The 23609-nt window shown below is 41.2% G+C and overlaps 1 protein-coding gene across 9 annotated transcripts in view; it reads right to left on the bottom strand.

The window, feature by feature from the left end:
• Nucleotides 1-3501: 3501 nt before the first annotated feature.
• Nucleotides 3502-23609, bottom strand: part of LOC106089194 (transcription factor SPT20 homolog) — a 28568-nt gene continuing 8460 nt past the window's right edge. For 3 of the 9 annotated variants that reach the window (XM_013255024.2, XM_059362274.1, XM_059362273.1), the window contains exons 2-4: nt 11512-16348; nt 8174-8812; nt 3502-4773 (exon numbers count right to left, since the gene is read on the bottom strand). In XM_013255024.2, coding sequence (XP_013110478.2) covers nt 3730-4773; nt 8174-8812; nt 11512-16230 — 6402 coding nt within the window. In that variant the 5' untranslated portion in view covers nt 16231-16348 and the 3' untranslated portion in view covers nt 3502-3729. Of the gene's footprint in view, nt 4774-8173; nt 8813-11511; nt 16354-23609 lie in introns of all 9 variants that reach the window. The other 6 variants (XM_013254999.2, XM_013255006.2, XM_013254990.2 and 3 more) reach the window with 3 other exon arrangements.

Below are 23609 nucleotides of genomic sequence, written 5' to 3'. Positions count from 1 at the left end.
GGGAAAATTTGAGAATATTGAAATTTAAAACCTATTCATAGAGCACAAATTCTTTCGCACCTGAAAAACAAAATTTTATTATAACCCTTATGGCCAAAAATGATTTGTTTTCTAAATTTTAATAAAAAAAAACATGTCAATATATGCATGATATTTGATAATATTTCCCTATTTTATGTACGAGATTTACTTATAGATTGCGCTATTTATTGTTATTGTTAATTATGCTTAAATTTAACGTTTGCAATACGCTCTCTGTCTCTTTTTAAATACATAAAATGTATTGACGTCCATAATTTATTAAAAAAAAGACATTTATTATAGTATACTTGAGTTAATCTACAAGAATGTAATTTAACTATTATTAAAGCAAATAAATTATCTGTTGGAAAAGCATAAGATAAAAGTATGGTGTTTTCTTTTTTCACTCTTATTTGCAGGCTGGCGTAGGGATTATCCGATGCACGATATACCTCAAATTGGTGAGGTATAGGCTAATCTTGCTCCCTCCTTTACCTCAACAAACATCCAACCTTGCCATTCTGTAGGATAGTGGGGAAACATGTTGCGCGATTTCATAAAACAACTACAGAAAGGGTAGAGACGGCGGTCCAATAGGTTACGTTAGAATAAGTTTGTGCATCACAGCCGCACTGTTGACGACACCATCTGATGCAATGAATTTAATGCTACATCTTATGCCTCTAGACACTGTGGCTAGATAAATTGCAGCGACCACTGATGTGAGGTTAAGGGAGCTTTCTTATTTCTCAGTCCCTTGATAAAATATTCGATGTTCGTGGCAGTGTGAAATACACCCCACCTGAGCCGCTTTTTGATAAAAAGTACTGTACCACTATTCCTGATAGAACCGATTGGAAGTACGATATCACTGTTAACAGAAGTTACATAGACTTCTATACGGATGGTCCCAAACTAAACGATCAGGTGGGCTTTGGGGTGTACTCCAAAGATCTAGAACTGGTCATATCGAAAAGGTTACCCAACCACTGCAGTGTGTATCAAGCGAAGATTCTTGCCATTAAGGAAGTTGCGGAATGGCTAAGATACAATGTCATTACGACGATTGACATAAATATTCACCATCAAATCCCTGGAGCATGTATTTCACACAAAAACCACCCTCGACTGTCGCAGATCTCTCAAAGAGATGGCTGAACCGATCACCCGATTGACTTCTTGAGCCCTTGCAAGCCGCAATTTTCCTCCGATTTGGCTGGAATTTTGCACAAAGTGTTCTGTTATGACATGCAATAATTGTGCCAAGTACGATTGAAATCTGTGTATAATCTGATATAGCTCCCATATAAACCGATCTCCCGATTTGACTTCTTGAGCCCCTGGAAGCCGACATTTTTACCCGATTTAGCTGAAATTTTGTTCTGTTATGACTTGCAATAACTGTACCATGTACGGTTTAAATTGGTGTATAACCTGATATAGCTCCCATATAAGTAAATTTTGCATATAGTGTTCTGTTATGACTCTCGACAACTGTGCGAAATGCGGTCCAAATTGGTCCATAACCAGATATAGTCCCCACATTTTAGCAGAATCCATGGTGGAGGTTCCCAAGATTCGGCACGGCCGAACTTAGCGCGCCTTTACTTGATTCAGCCTAACTTAATCTGTTAAATTTTTATACCCACCACCGTAGGATAGGGGGTATATTCATTTAGTCATTCCGTTTGCAACACATCGAAATATCAATTTCCGACCCTACAAAGTATATATATTTCGGATCGTCGTGAAATTCTAAGACGATTTAACGATGTCCGTGTATCTGTCCGTCCGTCTGTTGTAATCACTCTACAGCCTTCAAATTGAGATATTGAGCTGAAATTTGGCACAGCTACGTCTTTTTGATGCACGCTAGTTAAGTTTTTGAACGGGCCAAATCGGACCATATTTGGATATAGCTGCTATATAGACCGATTTTCCGATAAAGGGTCTAATGCCCATAAATTCTTTATTTTACATCCGATTTCGCTGAAATTTTAAACAGTGAGTAGTTTTAGGCCTACCAACATCTGATATAAATATGGTCCATATCGGACTATATTTATATGTAGCTGCCATAAATACGGATCTGCCGATAAAGGGACCTAAATATGGATCAAATCGGACTATATTTAGATATAGCTGCCATATAGGCCGATCTACAGGGTCCTAAGCCCATAAAAGCTATGTATTTTAACAGATTTTGCTGAAATTTGAAACATTGAATAGTTTTACGCCTCCTAATATAGGACCCAAATGTGGTTCAGATCGGACTATATTTAGATATAGCTGCCATACATACCGACATCCCGATAAAGGGTCTGAAGCGAATAAAAGCTCTTTTTTATCCGATTTCGCTGAAATTTGAAACAGTAAGTAGTTTTAAGCCACCCGCTACCCGACCCAAATATTATAAAGATAGGACTGTATTTAGATATAACTGTCATATAGACCGGTGTGCCGATTAAGGGTCTGAAGTTCATAAAAGCTTTGTTTATTACCCGATTTTGTTGAAATTTGAAATACAAAATTCAACAGTGACTTATATTTATTAACCCACTCAATATCCTTGTCAAATTTGGGTGCATAAGTTATCCAATTTTAATCGAATTGGGGCGAAAGGTTTTCATTTATACCCGAGGTGGTGGGTATCCAAAGTCCGGCCCGGCCAAACTTAATGCCTTTTTACTTGTTTTTACTATTTTCGTCAGGATTTGAGCGCAGGCTATCATCGTTATAGACGTTTATGCTTACATATGCGCTACGATGGCCTCTAAATTTATTCCCATAAAAAATTTTGTTTTCATATAATGTTAAAAAATTTAAACTTTTCTTTAAAAAATGGGGAATGTGCTTAAAATATGATTTCAAAAAAATGTTCTCAATGTTTATTAGTTTAGGTTAGGTTAGGTTTAACTGACAATCTGCCATTAGACTCACTTAGACGTTTTCGTCCATTGTGATACCACAGGAACAGAAGAAAGAAGATGCCTTCTAGTTCCTACCGTTGAACCACCCAGATCGCTTTAAAAAGCCCAATACCTTGCGAATGTTCACATCCGCTAAATCAGACAGGTTCTCAAAGAAACGAGAACCTCAAAGTTTATTGCATCTAACAAATTTCGTAGCAATATGAACATAGGAATTGCTGTAGAAAATTAAACACTCTAGACAATTTTGCCACAAATTTTTCAGTTTATATAAATTATTATTGAAATGTATATTGTTTGATCTATTAGTAAAGTTTGCATTAAAAAAATGATTCTACTTACATAATTTGGCAATATTTCTATATCGTAGATTATTGTGTCAAATCCTCAAAATGTTTTCCTCTGGTTAATGACCCCGAAGTTCTTAAAGAAAATATGATTTTGCTTGTGTCGATGTCCTCAAAGTTTGATAATCCGTTTATCCACGTCCCCAAATTCGAATTTATTAACAATTTCCTTTTTAATCCTGTTAAAAAATTAAAAACCAAAATTTGCATAAATATACATACATACAGGTTGATTTTTTATTTATAATTTTTTTTACAAGATTTTACATTCATAAATATTCTTAATTATTGTGTACAACTGGGTATCACATGTGGGTGTGTGTGTGTGTTTGTGTGTGCGTGCTGGTGTTTTGTGTGTGGTTTTTATTTCTTTGTATAGAGAAGACTATTTTTAAAAATATAACGGTGCTTTGCATTGGAGCGTTTTTTTATTATTGTTGCTGTTGTTGTGCGCTGTCACCCTTTTGAAGTGTGACAACGTCTGTTGGCATCATATCAGACTGTCTCGGAGGATTAGGATTTGATAGTGGCTGTATAACTTGGATGGCTTGAAGATGATGTAATTGTTGTTGGTGTTGTTGCAGCAATAACTGCTGTTGTTGTTGATGGTGTTGGAACTCTTGTTGTTGTTGGTGGGCATGTTGATGCTGCTGCAATTGCAGTTGTTGATTAAACTGTTGCGGTTGTTGGATTGCGGTCATTTGCCCTGCAATTTGTTGTTGCGGAGGAGCCATGGACAACTGTTGGTGGGGATTGAGCATTACTGCATAACCTTGTACAGATGCTGACATGGCTGTTTGCGTTTGAGTGGTGTTGGCATTTAGTATATGCTGTTGCTGTTGTTGTTGTTGCTGCTGCTGCTGTTGCTGCTGATGTTGTTGTGCAACAGCAGCTGCCGCTCCATGATGGCCCATTAGACTATTGCCAAAATTAATGTAACCCTGCTGGTTTATGGTGGTGGGTTGTATATAAAGATACGGCTGCTGTGGATGAACAACATCATTGGTGGTCTGTCGCATGGCCTTTTGGAATTTCTCATACTCAACATAATGTTTCAGCCGCAGCTCATCTTCTTCGATCAATTGTCGTTGACGCAGTAGCAGCAAACGCTGGTGCTGAGTGCTACCCAAACGGGTGCTACACAATTGGCTGACCAGGGAATCCAAATTATGTTTTATATCCGATTGTATGACTGTAGGCAATAAATTTGGATGTGTGGCGGCCAATGACATAGGCTCATCTTGCTGGTTGGACATGGCTAAACGTGTTGGATTCTCAACCAGTTCATTGGACATTTGTGTTTGGGGGGGTGCAGCAACATATTGGTATTGCTGCAGCACATTTGTTTGCTGCGGCATTTGCTGCATCTGCTGATGGCCTAGTGGCGTTATAAATGGCAAACTTAATTGTTGTTGTGGTTGCGGCTGCATATTTTGGTGTTGCATGATTTGTTGTTGTGGTTGTTGCAGCATCTGCTGAAATCGCAAGAAAATACAAATGTAAGTCAAATTAGATAAAAATTCGAAAAGGAGGAAAAAAGAGACCCTTATTCTACAGTAAAGAAAGAAAAATGGCAAAAAGAGAGTCTGGACAAATCGATCATGCATGTTCCATTCCAAGAATGAAGTTCAAAGTCTTTTTTGTACGGCTACATTCCCTCGTAGAGACAAACATGAAATGTGATAGCAGATACATATAGGAGGCTGAGAATATAGAAAGAAAATTTTCCTGCTGGCATGCGAAAATGGGGTGACGAGGATTCTTCATATACCAATACATAATAACAATATTCCATTTATACCGCCTAATAAAAACGAGGTCTGTATAGCAAAAACCCAGCTGAATAACAACATGGCAGCAAGATCCGATTGGTTGCCAGCTCAACTATTTAAGACTGGAGGCGACACATTGATAAGGTGTTGGCTTAAGTTAACTGTTTCGTATAAAAAAATGTACAGTCACATGTTCCTGCAGAGAAAAGGAAGGAAATCAGTTAACAGATCCAGTTTGTGGGGTGACACTATGGCAGCAAGAGCCGATGAGTTACCAAATGTTGAAAAACTGGAGACTACACATTGATAAGGTGTATGTCTCAGCCTCTACTGCAGTAACCCAGCTGAAATAAAAACAAGGCAGCAGGAGCCGATGGGTTACCATCTGAACTATTTAAGACTGGAGACGCCACACTGATAAGGTGCATGCTTTAGTTCGTCTACACAATATGTCTCATTGCATACTATCTCGAAAAATGTTTGCCTGCTTTACAATTCTCTGTGGCCATTCATTGGGAACAAATGAATTTTGAACGGCTATGTCGTTGAGAGCTTTGATGTAAGGCATCACATTTAGTAGCAGTAGTGTAGTGTCTGAGAAGTTGTTTTTACACACCATCCTTCAGATCTTATATGGCAACCACTCTACTACTTCTTTAAGGTAATCTCCTCAATGTTCCCAATCCAAGTTCTTTAGAATATAACTCAAAGGTTATCCATTATTAACGGTGAGAGTATTGTCCAGAAAGCCAAACCAGGCCTCTACAGAAATACAGAATGTGAAGAAGACTAAGTGCCTGGAGAGAAACGAGGCGCGAAAAAATTTGTTCCCCTTAATTTTTGTGTTCTCTCCTCACAATTGCAGTGTTGTGATGCAAAATGATCTCGTCTGTCTCCAACTTTAAATCCTTTTCTTCATCACACACTGCAGAAATCTGTCTCTTCCTGTAACCATTGCGAAGGCAAATCACTGACATTGCATTCCTGGCAAGCTCGCGGGCAAAGATGAACAACTGACGTTGCATTCCTGGCGATCTCGTTGGTCGCCTCGTTCCCCGCCATCATTTGATAGCCCGGGACCCAGCAAAGCCTTACACCTAGCAAAGCCTGACACCCATCTATTATTCGAAAAAAGCTCCTTGCATCTTCCAAACTCATAACGCCAGAACGTTCAGCTCAGCCTAACTGTTCATGAGTATCTTGACAGTGCAATTGGGCTTCTGCTCCGTTAACGTGACTTTCATAAGCCTGTATGAGTCCCTAATTCCAAGAAACACAATGAGGTCTACTACCCCAATCCCTCATCCTTGCAGAGCGCGAAGAGCGGGATACCCAAAGCCTAAAGATCCTATTCCGGGAAAACTACCTCCAACCTTTCAACAGGGAAGGACTTCCTTAGAAAATAATCCGTCGTGCCGCATATAGCATGCCGCCACGCCGTATCTCTATCCTCTAGCACATCAGAAGAGCGCATAAAGTTTAAGGAGCGACGGATTCCGGACTGCATTAGTCTATCGGCAATCTTTGTCGTCTCACACCTTATATACAGGTACAAAGGCCGGGGACACTTTTTACCTATAAGATCGGTATCCTGCGGAAGGCACCGTTATCCAGAGCTCGCCATTTATTGATGAGACTCGGCCGAACAACCGCCGGAAACATCCAGTGTGACGTCCTTGGCTTAAAATCCCAACACCTTCCTATCGAGTTGCGACAGGAGTAGAGCACATTCGGTACCCTTTTTACCCTTTCTCCCACGTTCTGCATTATTTTTAATGAAGAATCTCGTCCACATTGATCTTCGGAGCTACAGCTCCACCCCATCCAGGACAGATCCCCTGAAAACACCCTGAACCAGGAAGACAAAATTCCTCAACGCACCCTGATCGAGGTCCGTAATAATAGAGGAATCAGTCATCTACTATGTCGACGACGCCATACGAGTAGACAACGAAATTAAAGTCGCCCATACACAATATATGTATCTGTTGCTTGACCACAGAGAAAGCTTCCACAACTTGATTGCAGTGTCGCAGCTCATTGTCCAACCACAATGTCCAGAGACATAAAGTGTATCCTAGGATGGTATAGCTGTGAGAACCACACAGGCCGGAACATTAACGCCCGATCTATGTGGTGTTCATGTGGCACGAGGTTTCGGATAGTGCTGCATACGGAGTAGCTGCAACGGCATTAGCGGACAATCAGTGGTATCAAGCGGAGAGTCTTAGTGAGAGGTCGGGAGGCACCGGCTCTTGCACAAGCGGTATCAGTGAGAGGCCGGGATGCGCCGACTCTTGTTTAAATACTGAGTGCCTATGATCCTCGATATGACAACGCGTGTTTTTTTTTGCGCATTTAAATAACCAATGGCCATCAGGTTCCTATATACTGGAAATCGGTCCTATATACTGGAAAGAGCTTACTCATCTTTAGGAGTTTGACGAGTATCGCTACCTCCACATGCAATGTGGCTACAACAACAGCAACAACACCACTTTTTCAAATGGCATAGTTCCTCACACATGTCGCCAGCATTAGGAGGGGATAAGTACCGCTGAATACCTTTTCTGATGTTCTTCCCAAGATTCGAACCTAGGCGTTCAGCGTTATAGGCGTGTATGCTAACCTCTGCGCTACGGTGACCTCCTTTGGAGCTCTATTGTTTGTGATTATTCCATAGTAGTGGAATGGGTAAAATACAGATTTGCCCACGAAAAGTCCATTTAGGATAAGGGGGCAAATTTCTCACATATCAATGAATGCTGCACAATTCAAATTTAAGCTCAATGATGTGTAAATTGTAGTCTTCCTTAATATATTCTCCTAACGACACATCTTCCTTATGACTTACATCGGTTTTTTTACTATGGAGGGCACTCGCAATGTCAAGGAATAATATCACCTTCCATATTGCCGACTTCGTCATGAATGATTGTTTTAGCTGACTTGCCCTTGCGAGGTGTTGTCGTAACAGACGATACTTTCGGAATTTTCCTACATGTTACATGAGACTAATGAGACAAAAATTGTTTTGTAATACATTCTCCGAGCGTGGCGATTTAAATGGATATTTAATTAAAGACAAGACAACAATACTTACATTATTTGATGCCTTATCGGAGATCATTTGCTGTTGCTGCAAGCCCATTTGCTGTTGGTACTTATAATTTGAAACATTTTGCACCACAAATTGCTGTATTGCTGGTTGACCGGCTGGTTGTTGTGGAGTAGCCTGTAAAATTGTTTGCTTTGGTGCTAAAACTGGTTCTTGGATAGGCATTGTTGGTAAATTAGACGGCACTTGCATCATCACTTGAGCGGGGGCAGGGATTTGTTGCTGTAGCACTGCAGTTCTAGAAATTTGTTGTTGAATATGCTGTTGCAATTGCACAGCCACCGGTTGATTATAAAGAACTTGAGGCTGTGCCGAGGGATCTTGTAGAGGTAAAACTACCGCTGTTGCGGTTGTGGCTGCTGCAGCTGCTTTTGCATTTGCATTTGCATTTGCAGCTATGGCCATTTGTTGATAATTCGTATTCGGTAGCAAATGCTCAATGGAAGTATCATGAGATTTTCTTTTGGGCTTAGTAGCGGCATTATTGTTGGTGATAGCATTCGAACTCTGCTGTATGTTGCTTTGAGTATCCGCATTAGATGGCATTGTAACTCCAGTTGAAATTGCTGTAATATCTGTGGTCAAGGGTGGTTGAGGGTTTTCCATATGATGTGTTTGTTGCCCCTAGATTTTGAAAAAAGGAAAAGAAGAGAAAAAAGTGAGGATCAGATTGATAAAATATATCTACATTCCGTTGGAAAAAGCGAGTCATCTCCTTAAGATGTATCCAAAGTTATAGAGGGTTCTGTTTAGACAGTTTGGCAAGACACTCAAAGAGTTATAGTGCTACCTTGTTAAATAATTTTTCAATATACTCAAAGAGATGCCTGATTATGTGCGTGGAATGGGCGTAGTCAGGGCTAAAATCCGCAATTTCTGGTTTTAAGCACGGCATGTTTCTTCATACCACTTTTCTCATCATTATGCATGCGCTAGGGTCATCCTAGGGTCCCAATTATAAAGAACTACATGTGCCTGCTTATATGTCTGCCAAATGCCTATTTGAGGTCCTTTTCACTAATGTTCTGCCCGGAACGGGATAACTATAGCCACCACACCGGCTGTACCTTTGAGCTCCGATCTGTGTGGTGTTCATTGTTATCACGAGCAGCTTAACTGCGACCTACCGGGCACGTCCACAGGTTGCAGACAGTCTCAGTGAGAGGCCGGGTGGCACCGGCTCTTGCAATAATACTGTTTGCCTATAATGCTCGATATGACAAGGCGAGTTATTGGCGCCTTTAAATAACCAATGTCCATCATATTCCCGCGGCAATCGATCTTTTGGACCGGAACGAGCTTGCTCACATAAGGGTGATTTTTTTGAGGTTAGGATTTTCATGCATTAGTATTTGACAGATCACGTGGGATTTCAGACATGGTGTCAAAGAGAAAGATGCTCAGTATGCTTTGACATTTCATCATGAATAGACTTACTAACGAGCAACGCTTGCAAATCATTGAATTTTATTACCAAAATCAGTGTTCGGTTCGAAATGTGTTCATTCACCGTAACGTTGCGTCCAACAGCATCTTTGAAAAAATACGGTCCAATGATTCCACCAGCGTACAAACCACACCAAACAGTGCATTTTTCGGGATGCATGGGCAGTTCTTGAACGGCTTCTGGTTGCTCTTCACTCCAAATGCGGCAATTTTGCTTATTTACGTAGCCATTCAACCAGAAATGAGCCTCATCGCTGAACGGTGAATGAACACATTTCGAACCGAACACTGATTTTGGTAATAAAATTCAATGATTTTCAAGCGTTGCTCGTTAGTAAGTCTATTCATGATGAAATGTCAAAGCATACTGAGCATCTTTCTCTTTGACACCATGTCTGAAATCCCACGTGATCTGTCAAATACTAATGCATGAAAATCCTAACCTCAAAAAAATTACCCTTTATAAGAGCTAGACGAGGATCGCCACCTTCACATATAGACATGTGGCCACAACAACAAGTAATGTTCTGGGTCGGATATCCTCATGGCCTCATGGTTGAAATGGCGTGTGCCCTTTAAACCTGTCTATGTGTATCTGCTCCAAAGCCTTTTAAATTCTCATCACGTGCGTTGTTTGTAGGATGTTCCTTTTACATGATGTTCTCTATATCGTATTCCGGTTAGGTCATGAGTTTGGGTGATATTACCTCCATTAAATTGTGCTGACAGATAAGTTTCGGATGAGTGAGGAAATTTAAAACTTAAAGTCAATAGTTTTGCCTGTACGACATACATACGTACATACATAATTTCGAGACTAAAGGCCTGGTTATACTATCGTAAATGTAGAGCCAATTATGCTTATTACAAAACGTAGCATTTGACATTTCAAACAAAACAATTTTATTAACAAAAAAAAAAAAAAAAGACTTGAAGGTGAAGGAGGGCCTGATTTCGGAGAACTTCAGGCATACCCAAGGGCTCAACATGCAAACCTTAAGGGCAGATCATAGCTGACGGTCATCCACGATGATGCGAGACGTCTCTCAAACTGAATGAGTACGCTATGGCGACCTTCCAGAACATTAAGAGGGCATTTAACAACCAGGAGATTGGTTGACTGTCACCACTCTGAGCCGCACGGGGATCCACCCGAGATTTTCCCTGCGGACGGACTGAAAGATACGTAAAAGCACTATCAACGAGGACTACGGACACTATGAATGCGGTGAGGCAGACTAAGGAGTGTTTCAAACTACTTGAAATTTCGGAAGATTTACAGCTTTCGAAATTAGTATATATGGCGGCCCTCAAGGCCGTGCGTTCTACTACAGTGAGGTCGCAGTGCGTAGCGGAGTGTGTTGAACCCCTGAATAGACTCCAGTTTCAGGACATATATTAGTGTATACGACGGCGCCGTATTGGCGCCTACCCCCTACTCTCTTCTTGTAATTTCTTCACATATTTCTCACATTTTCATTTCCTTATCACAGGTCAGACTGTTTTTGTCTTGTGCTTTGGATTTTCGTTTTTCTGGGTGTGCTCTATCGTCATTTCTTCATATTCTTTTTCTATTTTACCATCTTCTAGAGCGTACATAATGGTCCGAGTGGAGTGGCTAGCAACCGATATTGCTTGTCGCGTGCCCTCCAACCTTAACTAACCTAGTAGATTTGAGTTGGTTGCAGTTTATCATTGATCCTCGTCAAACTCGTGTAGGTGAGCAAGCTCGTTCCGGTCCAAAGGACCGATCACCGTGGGAACAGGTTATTAAAAAGTGCCAATAACCCGCCTTGTCATGTCGAGCATCATAGGCACTCAGTATTTCGGAGGTTGGACTCGAGTAGTAAAGGAAAAGTTGGAGAAGGGGCACTTACCTGTTGCTGTTGTTGCTGCTTCTGTTGTTCTTGCGGTTTTTGTTCCTGCACTCGACTGACACAAAAACGAGATACTCTACGTGATCCCACATCCTTTTCACTTGATTGTTGATGTTGGTTTGTATTTACTTGCTGTGTATCCATTTGGCTAGGTTGTGGCTGTTGTGTTGCCACTTGTTGTTGCTGCTGTTGTGAAATTTGTGATTCATCGGATGTCTCAGAATTTCGGAGAGCAGCCAACTTCTTTTCTAAATCAGCTATGGAGTTTTGGGTAAGACCACCACCGCCTCCTGTACGAGGTTGTATTGAATTACTCGTTATGGTGGAATCCACACTTCCACCCGAAGTTATTTGTGGCACATTGGGCAAATCCAAACTATTGGAATTTGAAAGTTTTTGGCTGTGATGTTGCTCATTGCCTTGTGAGGGCCTAGATACGGTCTCTCCATTTGTTGTTGTTGTTGTTGCTTCTGTGTGCTGTTGTGGCTCTGAATTATCATTGCACTCAATGATATTTGTTAGAACATTTTGTAATTCACTACAACCACTGTTGTCCAAAGAGGTTCTCCTTGAATTGTAGGTTGAAGATGTGCGTGTAGAGCTTAAGGGAGCTGTGTTAGGTATTGGCTCTTCATCCTGATATACAACCAAAGCATGTGGCTGCTGTTGTTGTTGTTGTTGCTGCTGTATATTATCATTATTAATGGATGCCACTATGGCCGAAGCAAATGCCTGGGCATGGGTTATATTTTCCAATTCAATTTTCAATTGTTCCAATGAATTGTTGTTGGCATTGCCATTTGTAGCTGCTGTCGAACCCATGGATTCTGAGGCAGTATTTTCATTGGAATTGCTGTTTTCACTAGCTCCATCATTATTTTCTGGTATAGGTTCTATGTTTGAGGTCGAGGTCGAGGTCGAAGACGAAGACGACGGAGGTGGCCCCACAGTAGCAACACTACCACTGCTGGGCAATATAACGGGATTCACATAAAATCTAGATATTTTTCTTACCATGGGAGTGGGATTGCTGCCAGTGTTATTATTGCCTTCATTCGCACTCGCTTTCGCATTGCCATTGACATTTTCCCTAGGTGGTGACACTTTGTCAGAGCTAAGACCATTCTTAATGCTACCTATGCCACTGTCATCCTTCCGCATATCTCTGGCACATTCATTGATCACACCATTCTCATTTAAATCGAAATACTGACTGGAACTTCTTTGCGGTTGCCCACCTGAACTCATGGAATTCATAGTTATCGTACTGTCAGGCGAATAATCCGAAGAGAGTGATGTATATTCCGAGGCTGTGCTAGTCTTGCGTGACGAATTAGCCGTATTGTTCTGTTGTCGTCTGCCGTAATCTTCCGTTGACGATGAGACCGGTGTTGATGAAACTGCATCATGCGTTAACTGTTGTTGCATTTGCGAGTTTGTATAGACACCAGATTCTCCAGAACTTGGCCCATTGGATGTATTATAGTCATTGGCATTGGGTAAATCAATGCTGGAAATGACGACATCTTGTGCGGAAGAATTTGTGATGTTGGAGAAATTGTTGGTTTCCTGAGAGGAGAAGTCCTTAGGCTGTATCGTGTTGTTGTTGTCCACATTAGTAATATTAACTTGGGGTATTTGTTGTTGGTGATGATACTCATTGTTGCCATTAACAAGGATGTTGTTCTGCTGTTGATGATGGCTATTCTGTGTTGGCTGTTGGACATTTTGCTCACTTGACTCATACATTCTGGAAACATTCATATTCTGATTGTTCATATCATAGCCATGGGAGGCTGTAGTTGCAGCCGCTGCTGCCATTTCATAGAGAGACTGAGCGTTTAGGTGTTGATTACTAATATCGTTGTTTCCATTTAGTTGATAATTTTGTTCTCCTTGTATGAAATGTTGTTGTTGTGGTTGATGCGTATTTATCTCGTTGGCGTTGATACCATTGTGTTGCTCTTGGCCAGAGTTATTCATATTATCATACGTGTTGGAAGTTGGAGCTTGAATTTGCTGATGATGCTGATGATTTAGGTTATGCTGGTTAGAGGCTGTTATGGACTGGGCGTTTTGTCCTTGGCAACTGTTATCCTGTTGAGGTGTAGAGTACGACTGTGGTGGTTGCATTACATTTTGGGGCATGTTGTTATACTGTATGGGAAAATACTCCTGCTGTTGTGGTTGTTGGCTAAATTGTTGTTGATTGGACGCTGGCATTGAGGGACTATAGAATTGAGGCTGTGAATTCAGTGTGGTTGGGGACATACCCTGATCATCTGCAGTCTGCGGCTGAAATTGCATATAATTTTGTTGCTGCTGCGGCTGTTGTTGGTTTAAATCCTCCACTTGAACTTGCATGGGAGTAACCTGCATTTGTTGTTGCATTTGAGTCTGCCCTTGCTGCTGCTGTTGAGGATTGCCTTGGTGATGATGATGCCTACCCGTTTTTATGCCATCCTCATCTTCTTCCGAGTCACCCTCATCTTCTTCCTCCTCTTCCTCAACATTGAGTGGTAACATTTCCCTTTGCTTTTGCAAAGCAATCTTTTCCAAACGAGATTTTTCGTTTTGCAGTTGAAACTGTGTTTGACGCTGCACACGTTCCTTATTCAACGAGAACACCTGCACCTTAAGCAAACGCACTATGGCTGGTGCGTCTTCCTCGGTGATGATATTGCCCAAACGCATATCCTCGCACACACGCTCGCAATCGTCAGTCTTGACATTGAATTCGAATTGTATGGCCTCGTTTTCTTTGTGCTTCGACGAACGTTTCTTGGGATCCAAGTAACGCAAACGAAAATTAATCACCTCAATTTCGGGATCATTTAGAAAAGCCTCCGTCGATATGGGTTCAACGCGTATGCCTATGTCTTCTTCGAAGAATTCAGAGTTTAGCAAATCCTTGCATTTGGGTCGATCTTCCTTTCTTAGCTCAATACACTTCTCAATGATCTCCTTGACCTTGGGATCCTCCACTTTGCTCATGGCGGCCGGCTTTATGCCAGATATGACTTTCTTATAGATCTGTGCTGGCCCCTTACACTCGCTGTAGGGATATTCTGAGACAGCCATCTCCAACATGCACATACCAAAGGCATAGACATCAACCGACTCGTCATAGTGTTCCTCGTACATTTCAGGAGCCATGAATTCTGGGGTGCCTATAACGGAACGGGCATGTGAGCGGTTTTTAAGCGTGGCCAAACCTAAATCGCCGATTTTTACACTTCCCGTTGTGCCCGTTATGAAAATATTGTCACATTTCAAGTCGCGATGTATGATGGGTAGAGGGCGGGTGTGCAGAAAATGCAAACCTTTTAGGATCTGACGACACCATGACTTCAAGACTTTGGGGTTGATTTTTTTGAAACGCTTCAGATAGGATTTCAACGTGCCCGATAGCATCAGCTCGGTGACGAGCACAATATTCTTTTTGCGGGCCACCCCAAATTCCCAATAGGTATAGAAACGCACAATATTCGGGTGTTGTAGCTTTTTCAGCATATCGGCTTCCTCGCGAAATCGTTTGCGTTCGCTTTTCTTTACCTGCTTATCAAGCAATTCACACCAGGCCACCGCCACACCTGTTTCGGTGTCTAGGCCACGATACACAGTCTTGAAACTGCCGCGACCCACCTCCTTGTCATACTTAAAAAAACGGCCACAGGGCGATACACCCACTGGCTCGTCGTCATCGTCTTTCAGCGAGGTGGCTGAGGAGCTGGTTGGCAATGCATTGGAGGATAGTGCATTTAGAGAAGGTGCCACCGTACTCGATAATTTAGGAACTTCTACAGCGGTTTTTTGTGCTTCATCATCTTGGGGACTTTCAATGGCTATAACAGGTATAGCTTGGTCCTTGCCCTCTTGCAGTTTTTCTATGCCAGCACCTTCACCATCCTCAGCGACTGCACGTTGGCTCTCCAAAACACTTGTCACTTGTGAAACACCTATTGGTATGATACTGCATTCCGCTTCCTGCTTTTCGATTTTCTCCTCTACCTTAAAGCCCACGCGTTTGGCACTTTTATTTTGGTGGTTCGCAGAAACTTTGATGTCTTTATTGTTTTGATCCACCCCATAGGATTTATTTATATGATCGGTTTCGTTGAAGGAGAAATTATCCTTGGATTTGGCAACTTTGGGAGAAGGTGTAGTCTTATTGGTTCGAGTTGAGGCCGAGGTGGGTGGCCCGACCATAAAAAATGAATTCAATTCTGAGCCACTGGTACGCGTGGGCGTGCGAAATTGTTCCTCCAAATGTTCCGTTTCACGGGATAGCATTTCAATGTTGTCATCATAGTCTCTGGGAAATTCAGTTTCCATTTCCAAGTAACTTGTGGAGTTGTTGCGAGCCGGCGTTTCCACCTGTTGGCGTATGAAACGCAAGTTAGGATTATATTTCTGCATAGCCATGGAATTTGAATTTGAGTTGCGCTCCTTGTTCGGCTTGTTCGTAGGGTTTGATGTTGAATTTGAGGCGGGTGTTGACATTTTACTACTGCTACCGCCAACACTGGCGGTGGAACCTTCTTTTGTATTACCCCCTGAGGCTGCACCTTTCATAGGTGTTGTGATGTCTTTTGTTGTGGAGGTGGTGGTGGTGGTAGTGATTGTGGGGGTGTTGATGATGGTCGTCGTCGCAGTTGCATCATTCTTGTTGGCTTCTTTATTCTCCGTATTACCCAGTTTGGAGCTGTTCCTATCCATTCTAATAATTGAAGTTTGAAAACGTTAATGTATGCATGTATGTATATGGATTAACTCTACGTTGTCTATTTATCTATAGAAGTGCGTAACAATATCCCCTTATTTGCTAGTAATGAAACTGTTCTTGAAAAAAATAGGAATAGAGAAATAAAATTATTAGTATTTTCTTATATATAATATACATACACGTAGAGAAATATTTAGGTTTTTTTGCAATGGAAATACCAACTCTTTGCACTCAAGTATTCAAGCGGTTGAGGCACAACAGTCCTGATGGCTTTTTAATTCACTTAAATTTTACATTAGAAAAAATTGAGAAATGAAATGTAATGAATGTAAGGCCCTATGACAATGATGCTGTTTCTTTTTTTACCTCAGTAATCTGTAACATTATTTATTTAATGATTAATTTGTTTCAGAACTACAATAAATAGGACAAAGTACGAGTTACCAGCTGCTATTGTGTGAATAACGGTATCTCTAATCGTAGCCTTACAGTGGCCTATGCAACCCTACCATATAGTGCGAGAGGCTGTTATCGCTAGAGATATATCGATATACTAAGCAAGCGTAACATTGTACTTGATTGCCTAATACATATGTGAGTATGTACATATGTAGTACATTTGATTTGCATACACTAACTTCCCAGAGAACTAATTGCAACTAAATTCTTGGTCTGTAATAGTAATGATATTAACTAAATTTTACTCAATGTCTTGCAACAATAACTAGATCGTGTGCAGACCCCTTATATCCTGTGCACTTGTCAATTCTTCTTCTTCCTAAAATGTGTTTTTTCTCAGTTGCGCGTTTATGTTCGATTTGTGCGGATGTTGATCAAGTGAACAAATTGATAGAAGCGCAAGGAAATTTAAAGATACCAAGATACATAAACAATTAAGCAGCAAAGCCTACCCAATTAATAATGGCAAACATAGTAATTCTATGCCGCAAAACAACTTCGCTCATCAAAAGAAGTTTCCCAAGGATAGCTGTCCCCACATGCAAGTATATGGCTAAAACAACAACTGCTTCTAGCGAAGACTTACCAACTGCAAGTGGTAATATAAAGTGCGCATTGGTCTTAAAAGTTTTGGTAGAGGCATATTGATTGTTTGCGAGATTAATGGAGCTCAATCGACAGTAAGTACATTTGTTTACAATTCTAATTGGAGAAATATTTCAATTACGACTATTCCTTTTCCATTAAAAAAAATTGGTTATTCCAGTTTGTTCGAAAGAGAGGTTATGGGAAATGGGCAGCATTCCCCCTTACCTTTCTCTCTTCTACAATTTGATTATTGCCACAAGTGTGGATCAGGAATCGTACAACGGTAAAATATGCACTCTCTTGCTCTCTTTTGCTCCAACCAATAACTTTTACATACATACAAAATTGTTGCATTCACATACATACATACAAAGAGGTTGCAAAAATACCCGGAAAAGTATAAAGTTTTAAAAATTAAAACAATATACAATAGCAACTTTTTATAATATTTTAGCAACTTTTGACATACCTAATATGTCCATTTATATTTGCTCATAATCTTTTTTTGCTGATCTATGCCAACCAATATCTCAATTAATTAGTACATTACGTACAGTGCCTTAACAATTAGCCTATTGGATTTACGTTACGTTTAACCTTACTATGCATCCGTCTCCATTTGCCCTCAATCGTGTGCAGCCCCTTTATATCCTGTACTCTTGCCAATTCTTCTTCTTCTTTGAGTAAATATGCTGCAATTGACATTTAATTTTGTCCCGCGTTTTTCTTTGTTTTGAGCGGTTGTGAAAAAGTGAAAGCTTAAAGAAAATAGTTAATAAACCATTGAAAGCTTGTAAAACTTATAGATTTTGGTTAGTTTCTCAATAAAAAACAAATTGTTTTCCAAATAAACTACTTTACTTCAACAAGTCGAAAAGATCAAACGTTTGTTTTGATGAAAAATACGGTGCTCGTCGTTTGTTTATGGTATAAAGAACTTTAAAGATTTTACCAGAGCTGTTGTGACTGGACACCAATAAAAAACTTAAAAATTTACGAGAAAAAGCAAAATAATGTTTCTTAGATCAACGGATGCTGCATGCAGCTTTGTTTATGATGTTCTTTAAACCAAGGTTAGTTGATTTAACTAGATTTCCAATTGGAATCCTATATTCCAATCGTCAGTCATATTGACGAATACTCTGTTTCAATGTTTTTTTTTTTTTTGTATACGTAACTGGCAATGTGATGGCACCGTAGCGCAGAGGTTAGCATGTCCGCCTATGATGGTAAACGCCTGAGTTCGAATCCTGGCGAGACCATCAGAAAAAATTTTCAGCTGTGTTTTCCACTCCTAATGCTGGCAACATTTGTGAGGAACTATGCCATGTAAAAACTTCTCTCCCAATAGATGTCGCACTGTGTCGCGCCGTTCGGTCTCGGCTATAAAAAGGAGGTCCCTTATCATTGAGCTTAAAACTTGAATCGGACTGTACTCATTTATATGTGAGAAGTTTCTCCCTGTTCCTTATTGGAATGTTCATGGGCAAAATTTGCTATTTGCAACTGGCAATTGGAACAAACATAAAATGAAGTCTTCTTTAAAAAAAACCTGCGAAAATTCAGTTTATTTTGTTGTTGTGGCGAGTAAGCTTGTTCCTGAGGAAACGAAATGGCCATTGGTTACTTAAAGGCGCTAATAGCACGGGCAAAATTTGCAATTTGCTAATAGCACGCCAAGCCATATTGGGCATCATAGGTACTCATTATTAAGGCAAGGGGCGATACCGCCCGACTTCTAACTGAGACTTTTCACTCGATATCGCTGATTGTCCACGACTTTAATTGCAGCTTCGAAATATCCGCAACCTGTGGAAGCGCCCGGTAGTTCACAGCTGAACTTCTCGTGAGGACGATGAATCCCAGCTAACCAACTGGAATCGAACAGAAATCATTGATGTGAGATAATACGGTGTTCGAGGATAATATGATGTTTGTGGATGAAAACGTTTTGCAATCATAAGTAAGGGTCACGCAACTAGTAAACTCTTTTCTCTCGTATACCTTAGGTCCATTGTATTCGATCTATAATGTAGAAGAGAAAAAAGAAGCCAAAGGATACAAATAGGGATCCACCATAGCACGGTGTAAATTAATAAAACCAAGGAAGGGGGAACGAAAGAGCTTCACCCAGTCAGCTACTTCAAGCTTCTACCGTAGTCCAGAATGATATAGTTCTCTTATCTTAAAGGAGATAGGTCAGAACTTCTTCCATTCAACCACTTCTGGCTTCTATTGTATATTAGTTTAGAAAGACAGGTGCCAGATGGGAATCAAAGCAAGGAAAAACGTGTTCACCCACAATCCTGTGTCTTTCAGTAAACGGTTAACAAGGATATTGCTGTGCACCACAAGGTTGTACCATTGACATTCGCACCCAAGTGCAGACGTACTTCCTCTGTTCATATTATGAACGATGTGGATGAAGATCTGTTTTAGGATATCTCATATATCTCCCAGCGAATTGGGTTAGGTTAGGTTAGCTTTAAATGGCAGTCTGCCATCAGACTCATTTAGACGTTTTCGTCCATTGTGATACCACAGGGACAAAAGAAGGAAGATACCTTCTGGTTCCTACCGTTGAACTATCCAGATCCCTTTATAAAGTCCAATAACTTGCGAATGTTCACATCCGCTAAATCAGACAGGCTCTCAAAGAAATGAAAATCGCATAAGTGGGAATATAGGTCCGTAGCCACCGAGGTGCATAGCTTAGCATGCCCGCCTATCGCACCCAAACGGCCTGGCCCAAATCCCGCCGGCGAGAACACCTTAAAACATTTTTCATCGATTGTTATCTCCTCATGCTGGCAACATTTGTTCGTATTTTAGTCATGTTCAACTTCTCAACAAAGAGGTTTCACTTTTCAGTGGTCTCCGAGCCGATGGACATCCATCACAATTTGCCGTGGGCGAAGTAACGTATGTCATCCGTAGCGTCAAATCATCCAAGGCGTTGGGTCCAGACGGAATCTCTACACTCATGCTGAAGAATCTGGATTTACCTGGATTAAAGTACCTTACTACTGTCCTCAACTTGTCTTTGAACACTTTTATAGTTCTCGATGTCTGGAAAATGGGCAGAGTGATCCCGCAACTGAAGCCTGAGAAGGACCCGAGTTTGGGGGAGTCGTACAGACCGATCTCTCTTCTCTCACCAGTAGCAAAGACGCTTGAGGCATCACTCCTCCCGAGCCTGGAGAGCATCATTCACCATTCGCCGAAGACTGCATAGCACAACAACTGCTTTCCATGACATCACCGCACACATTTGCCGTGGCTTTAATCAGCCCAGGCCATGTGATAGGACGGTCCTCATGGCACTGGAGCCGTCGTAGGCATTAGACACTAACTATTTGAGGACATCGCTAACAAATCTCAACAGCCAGGCCTGAAACGCTGGGTCGCGAATTATCTGTGTGGTCGCCGACCCGATGATGACATCTGCGATAGGTTGATCGTCTACCTCAACGAACTTGCCTCATATCTCGCTGCAAGAGATCTGAAGATATCTGCCACCAAATCTTCAGCCACATTGTTTACTACAAATACGAGCGAAGTGAATGCCGAGCAGACTGTGATGGTCGCTGGAGAAATGATTCCGACCATCAGGTGACATTTGAAAGATCTTACACATTCTCCCCACACGCCACACCAATTTGCGATTAAATCAAAAGTAGAAACAATGTCCTCAAATCACTTGCCGGCAGCACTTGGGGTGCAGACAAAAAACCTTGATGATCACGTATAGGGCAGTTGACCGGTCTGTGATACGCAGTAGAATAATATTCACATCTGTCAAAATGCCGCCCTTCGAACTGCCACGGGCTGTCTCCTCAGTTCTCCTGTGGACCACCTCCATCAGGAGACAAAGATCCTACCAGTGCGACATAACTACATGTTGTCTACGCAATACCTTTTGGGCTGTTATTGCAGAGACCATCCAAATCATCATCTTGTGGATAGATATCCACCGCCCAGAATGTAGATCTACATGATCAAGAGCGTGAGGTTCAGCGCTACAAGAAAGAACCTCTAGATCAAGCGGCATATCATGTGAGTGTAGACAACATTCATGCAGACATAGTAGCAGATGCGGTAAATAGTTACCGGGTAAAAGACATCCTTGGGGAACGACCGATTCCAGTTGCACCCGAAGAAATTGAGTATCTCTGGCTCAATTTCGTTACGCCAGATGCAGATTGATGCCAACGCGAAGGATGTATGTCCCGATTGAGACCAGGGATCACACTTCACCTGTTTAACTGCCCATCCAGACCCAATCGTCTCAGACCCAGATCCCTCTGGACGCATCCCTTCTTAGTAGCAGAGTTCCTGGATCTTGACACTCAACAGAATCAAGCAGACGAAAGATAAAACACAACACACTGCTACAACAACAACAACTAATTGTGGTATCACAACGCATTAAAATTTTTCAAAGTGTGACTGAATGCAGGCTGCCGCTTTTGTAGACAATTGGTACTCTATCGACCTTGCTCTCCAAATATAGCTTGCCAGGTATCAATACGCCCACTTGCGAATATGTGGGTACAACAACAACATATCGTACATATCCTGGATATTGCTAATAAAGTGTCCTCTATGGACATAAAATTGATAATCAGTGCACCGGAATAAGCTCCCTAGATAAGCCATCTGTTGGCAATGCATTGATAATCCTGCTCTTTACCATCATATTAACAAAATGTAACGTTCACGCACTCTCACAAAAAAAAAAATATTGACGCACGAGAAAATCACTACTCATGATCCGGCACGGGATCGCTGTGAGCACCACACAAGCTGGAACATTGAAGTCCGATCTGTGTGGTGTTCATTGCAGTCACGATATGTTTAGCTGAGAGCTACCGGGCGCGTCCACAGGTTGCGGATAGTGGAATGCTCCATACGGAGTAGCTGTAACTGCGGTCACAGACAATCAGAGGTATCGAGCGGAGAGTATCAGTGAGAGGTCGGGTGGCACCGGTTTTTCTTTTGCGCGATCGGTCCTTTGGACCCGAACGAGCTTGCTCACCTACAGGAGCTTGGCGAGGATCGCCACTTCCACATGAAAATGTGGTGTCAACAACAACAACGATTTATGAGACACTCATGTCATTATTCACAACTCACGGTTAAAATAATATTTATCCTTCAAAAACATAATATTTTTTCAAGCGTCTTTAATCGTACGGCATTTTAACGAATATTAATGTATAAAATGTATCTCTTGAGTGTCTCGTGAGTCATGTTTTTTCTGGTGATTAGAGTCATGATCATGATTTCACTCAGAGTTTTTATTCAATCATGCTCACACATAATCAAGTTATTGGACTTGGATCTCACCCATGAATCACATGACTCACGCGTGATTTATACTTTACACGACTCAGGTGCACACTTATAACTAAGTCGTGCTCCTATTAAAAGCTTGAAGAAGACTATCAAAATAGAGTCGCATAAACCCAAATTCTTTTCTTTTGTAGCATACCATTTTATAAATGACAAATTATACCAACAACCATGGCGCAAGGATAGCATGTTCGCCAATCACGCCGAATATTTGATTTCCAATTCCTACAAGAAAACCATAAAAGATTGTTAGCGGTGATTTTAGGGTACCCAGCAAAGTAAAACTTACCGACGAAGTGAAGTCACTATACGGTACTCTTATTTTCCTTATCATAGGCCTACAAACTTAAATCGGACTGCACTGATTGATTGTGTCGTAAGGGAATGTTTATTGCAAATTTCGCAAATTTTGCCCATGAACATTCCAATGAATTCAGTCCGATTCAAGTTTAAGCTCAAAGATACGGGACCTCCTTTTTATAGCCGAGTCCGAACGGCGTGCCGCAGTGCGACACCTGTTTGGAGAGAAGTTTTACATGGCATAGTACCTCACAAATGTTGCCAGCATTAGGAGGGGAACACCACCGCTGAATTTTTTTTTCTGATGGTCTCGCCAGGTTTCGAATCAGGCGTTCAGCCTCATATGCGGACATGCTAAACTCTGCGCTACGGTGACCTACGGAATGGAATGTTTATGGGATAATTTATATATTCATACCAACAGACTTAGTATAAGCTTGCGGATAGCTGCTTAACAATGATGGGTGGGGAGTCTCTAAAGGTTTTCATGTAATTAAAAGCCCTTTTTAATGTGGAGGAATGCCGCCTAAAAAAGTTGCCTATCACCAAATTTTCTTCTATGTAGCATATTACAAGACCAACCGATCAAGTCTTAGTCTAAGCATGCTGATAACTTATATCCACTTTTAGTACGTTTTTAAAATCTTCTGTTGATTTTGTCATTTAACAA

This window comes from Stomoxys calcitrans, chromosome 2, assembly GCF_963082655.1.
Source record: "Stomoxys calcitrans chromosome 2, idStoCalc2.1, whole genome shotgun sequence".
NCBI lineage: Eukaryota > Metazoa > Arthropoda > Insecta > Diptera > Muscidae > Stomoxys > Stomoxys calcitrans.
The sequence above is the reverse complement of the archived record's forward strand: the minus strand, read 5'-3'. Positions and strand labels throughout refer to the sequence as shown.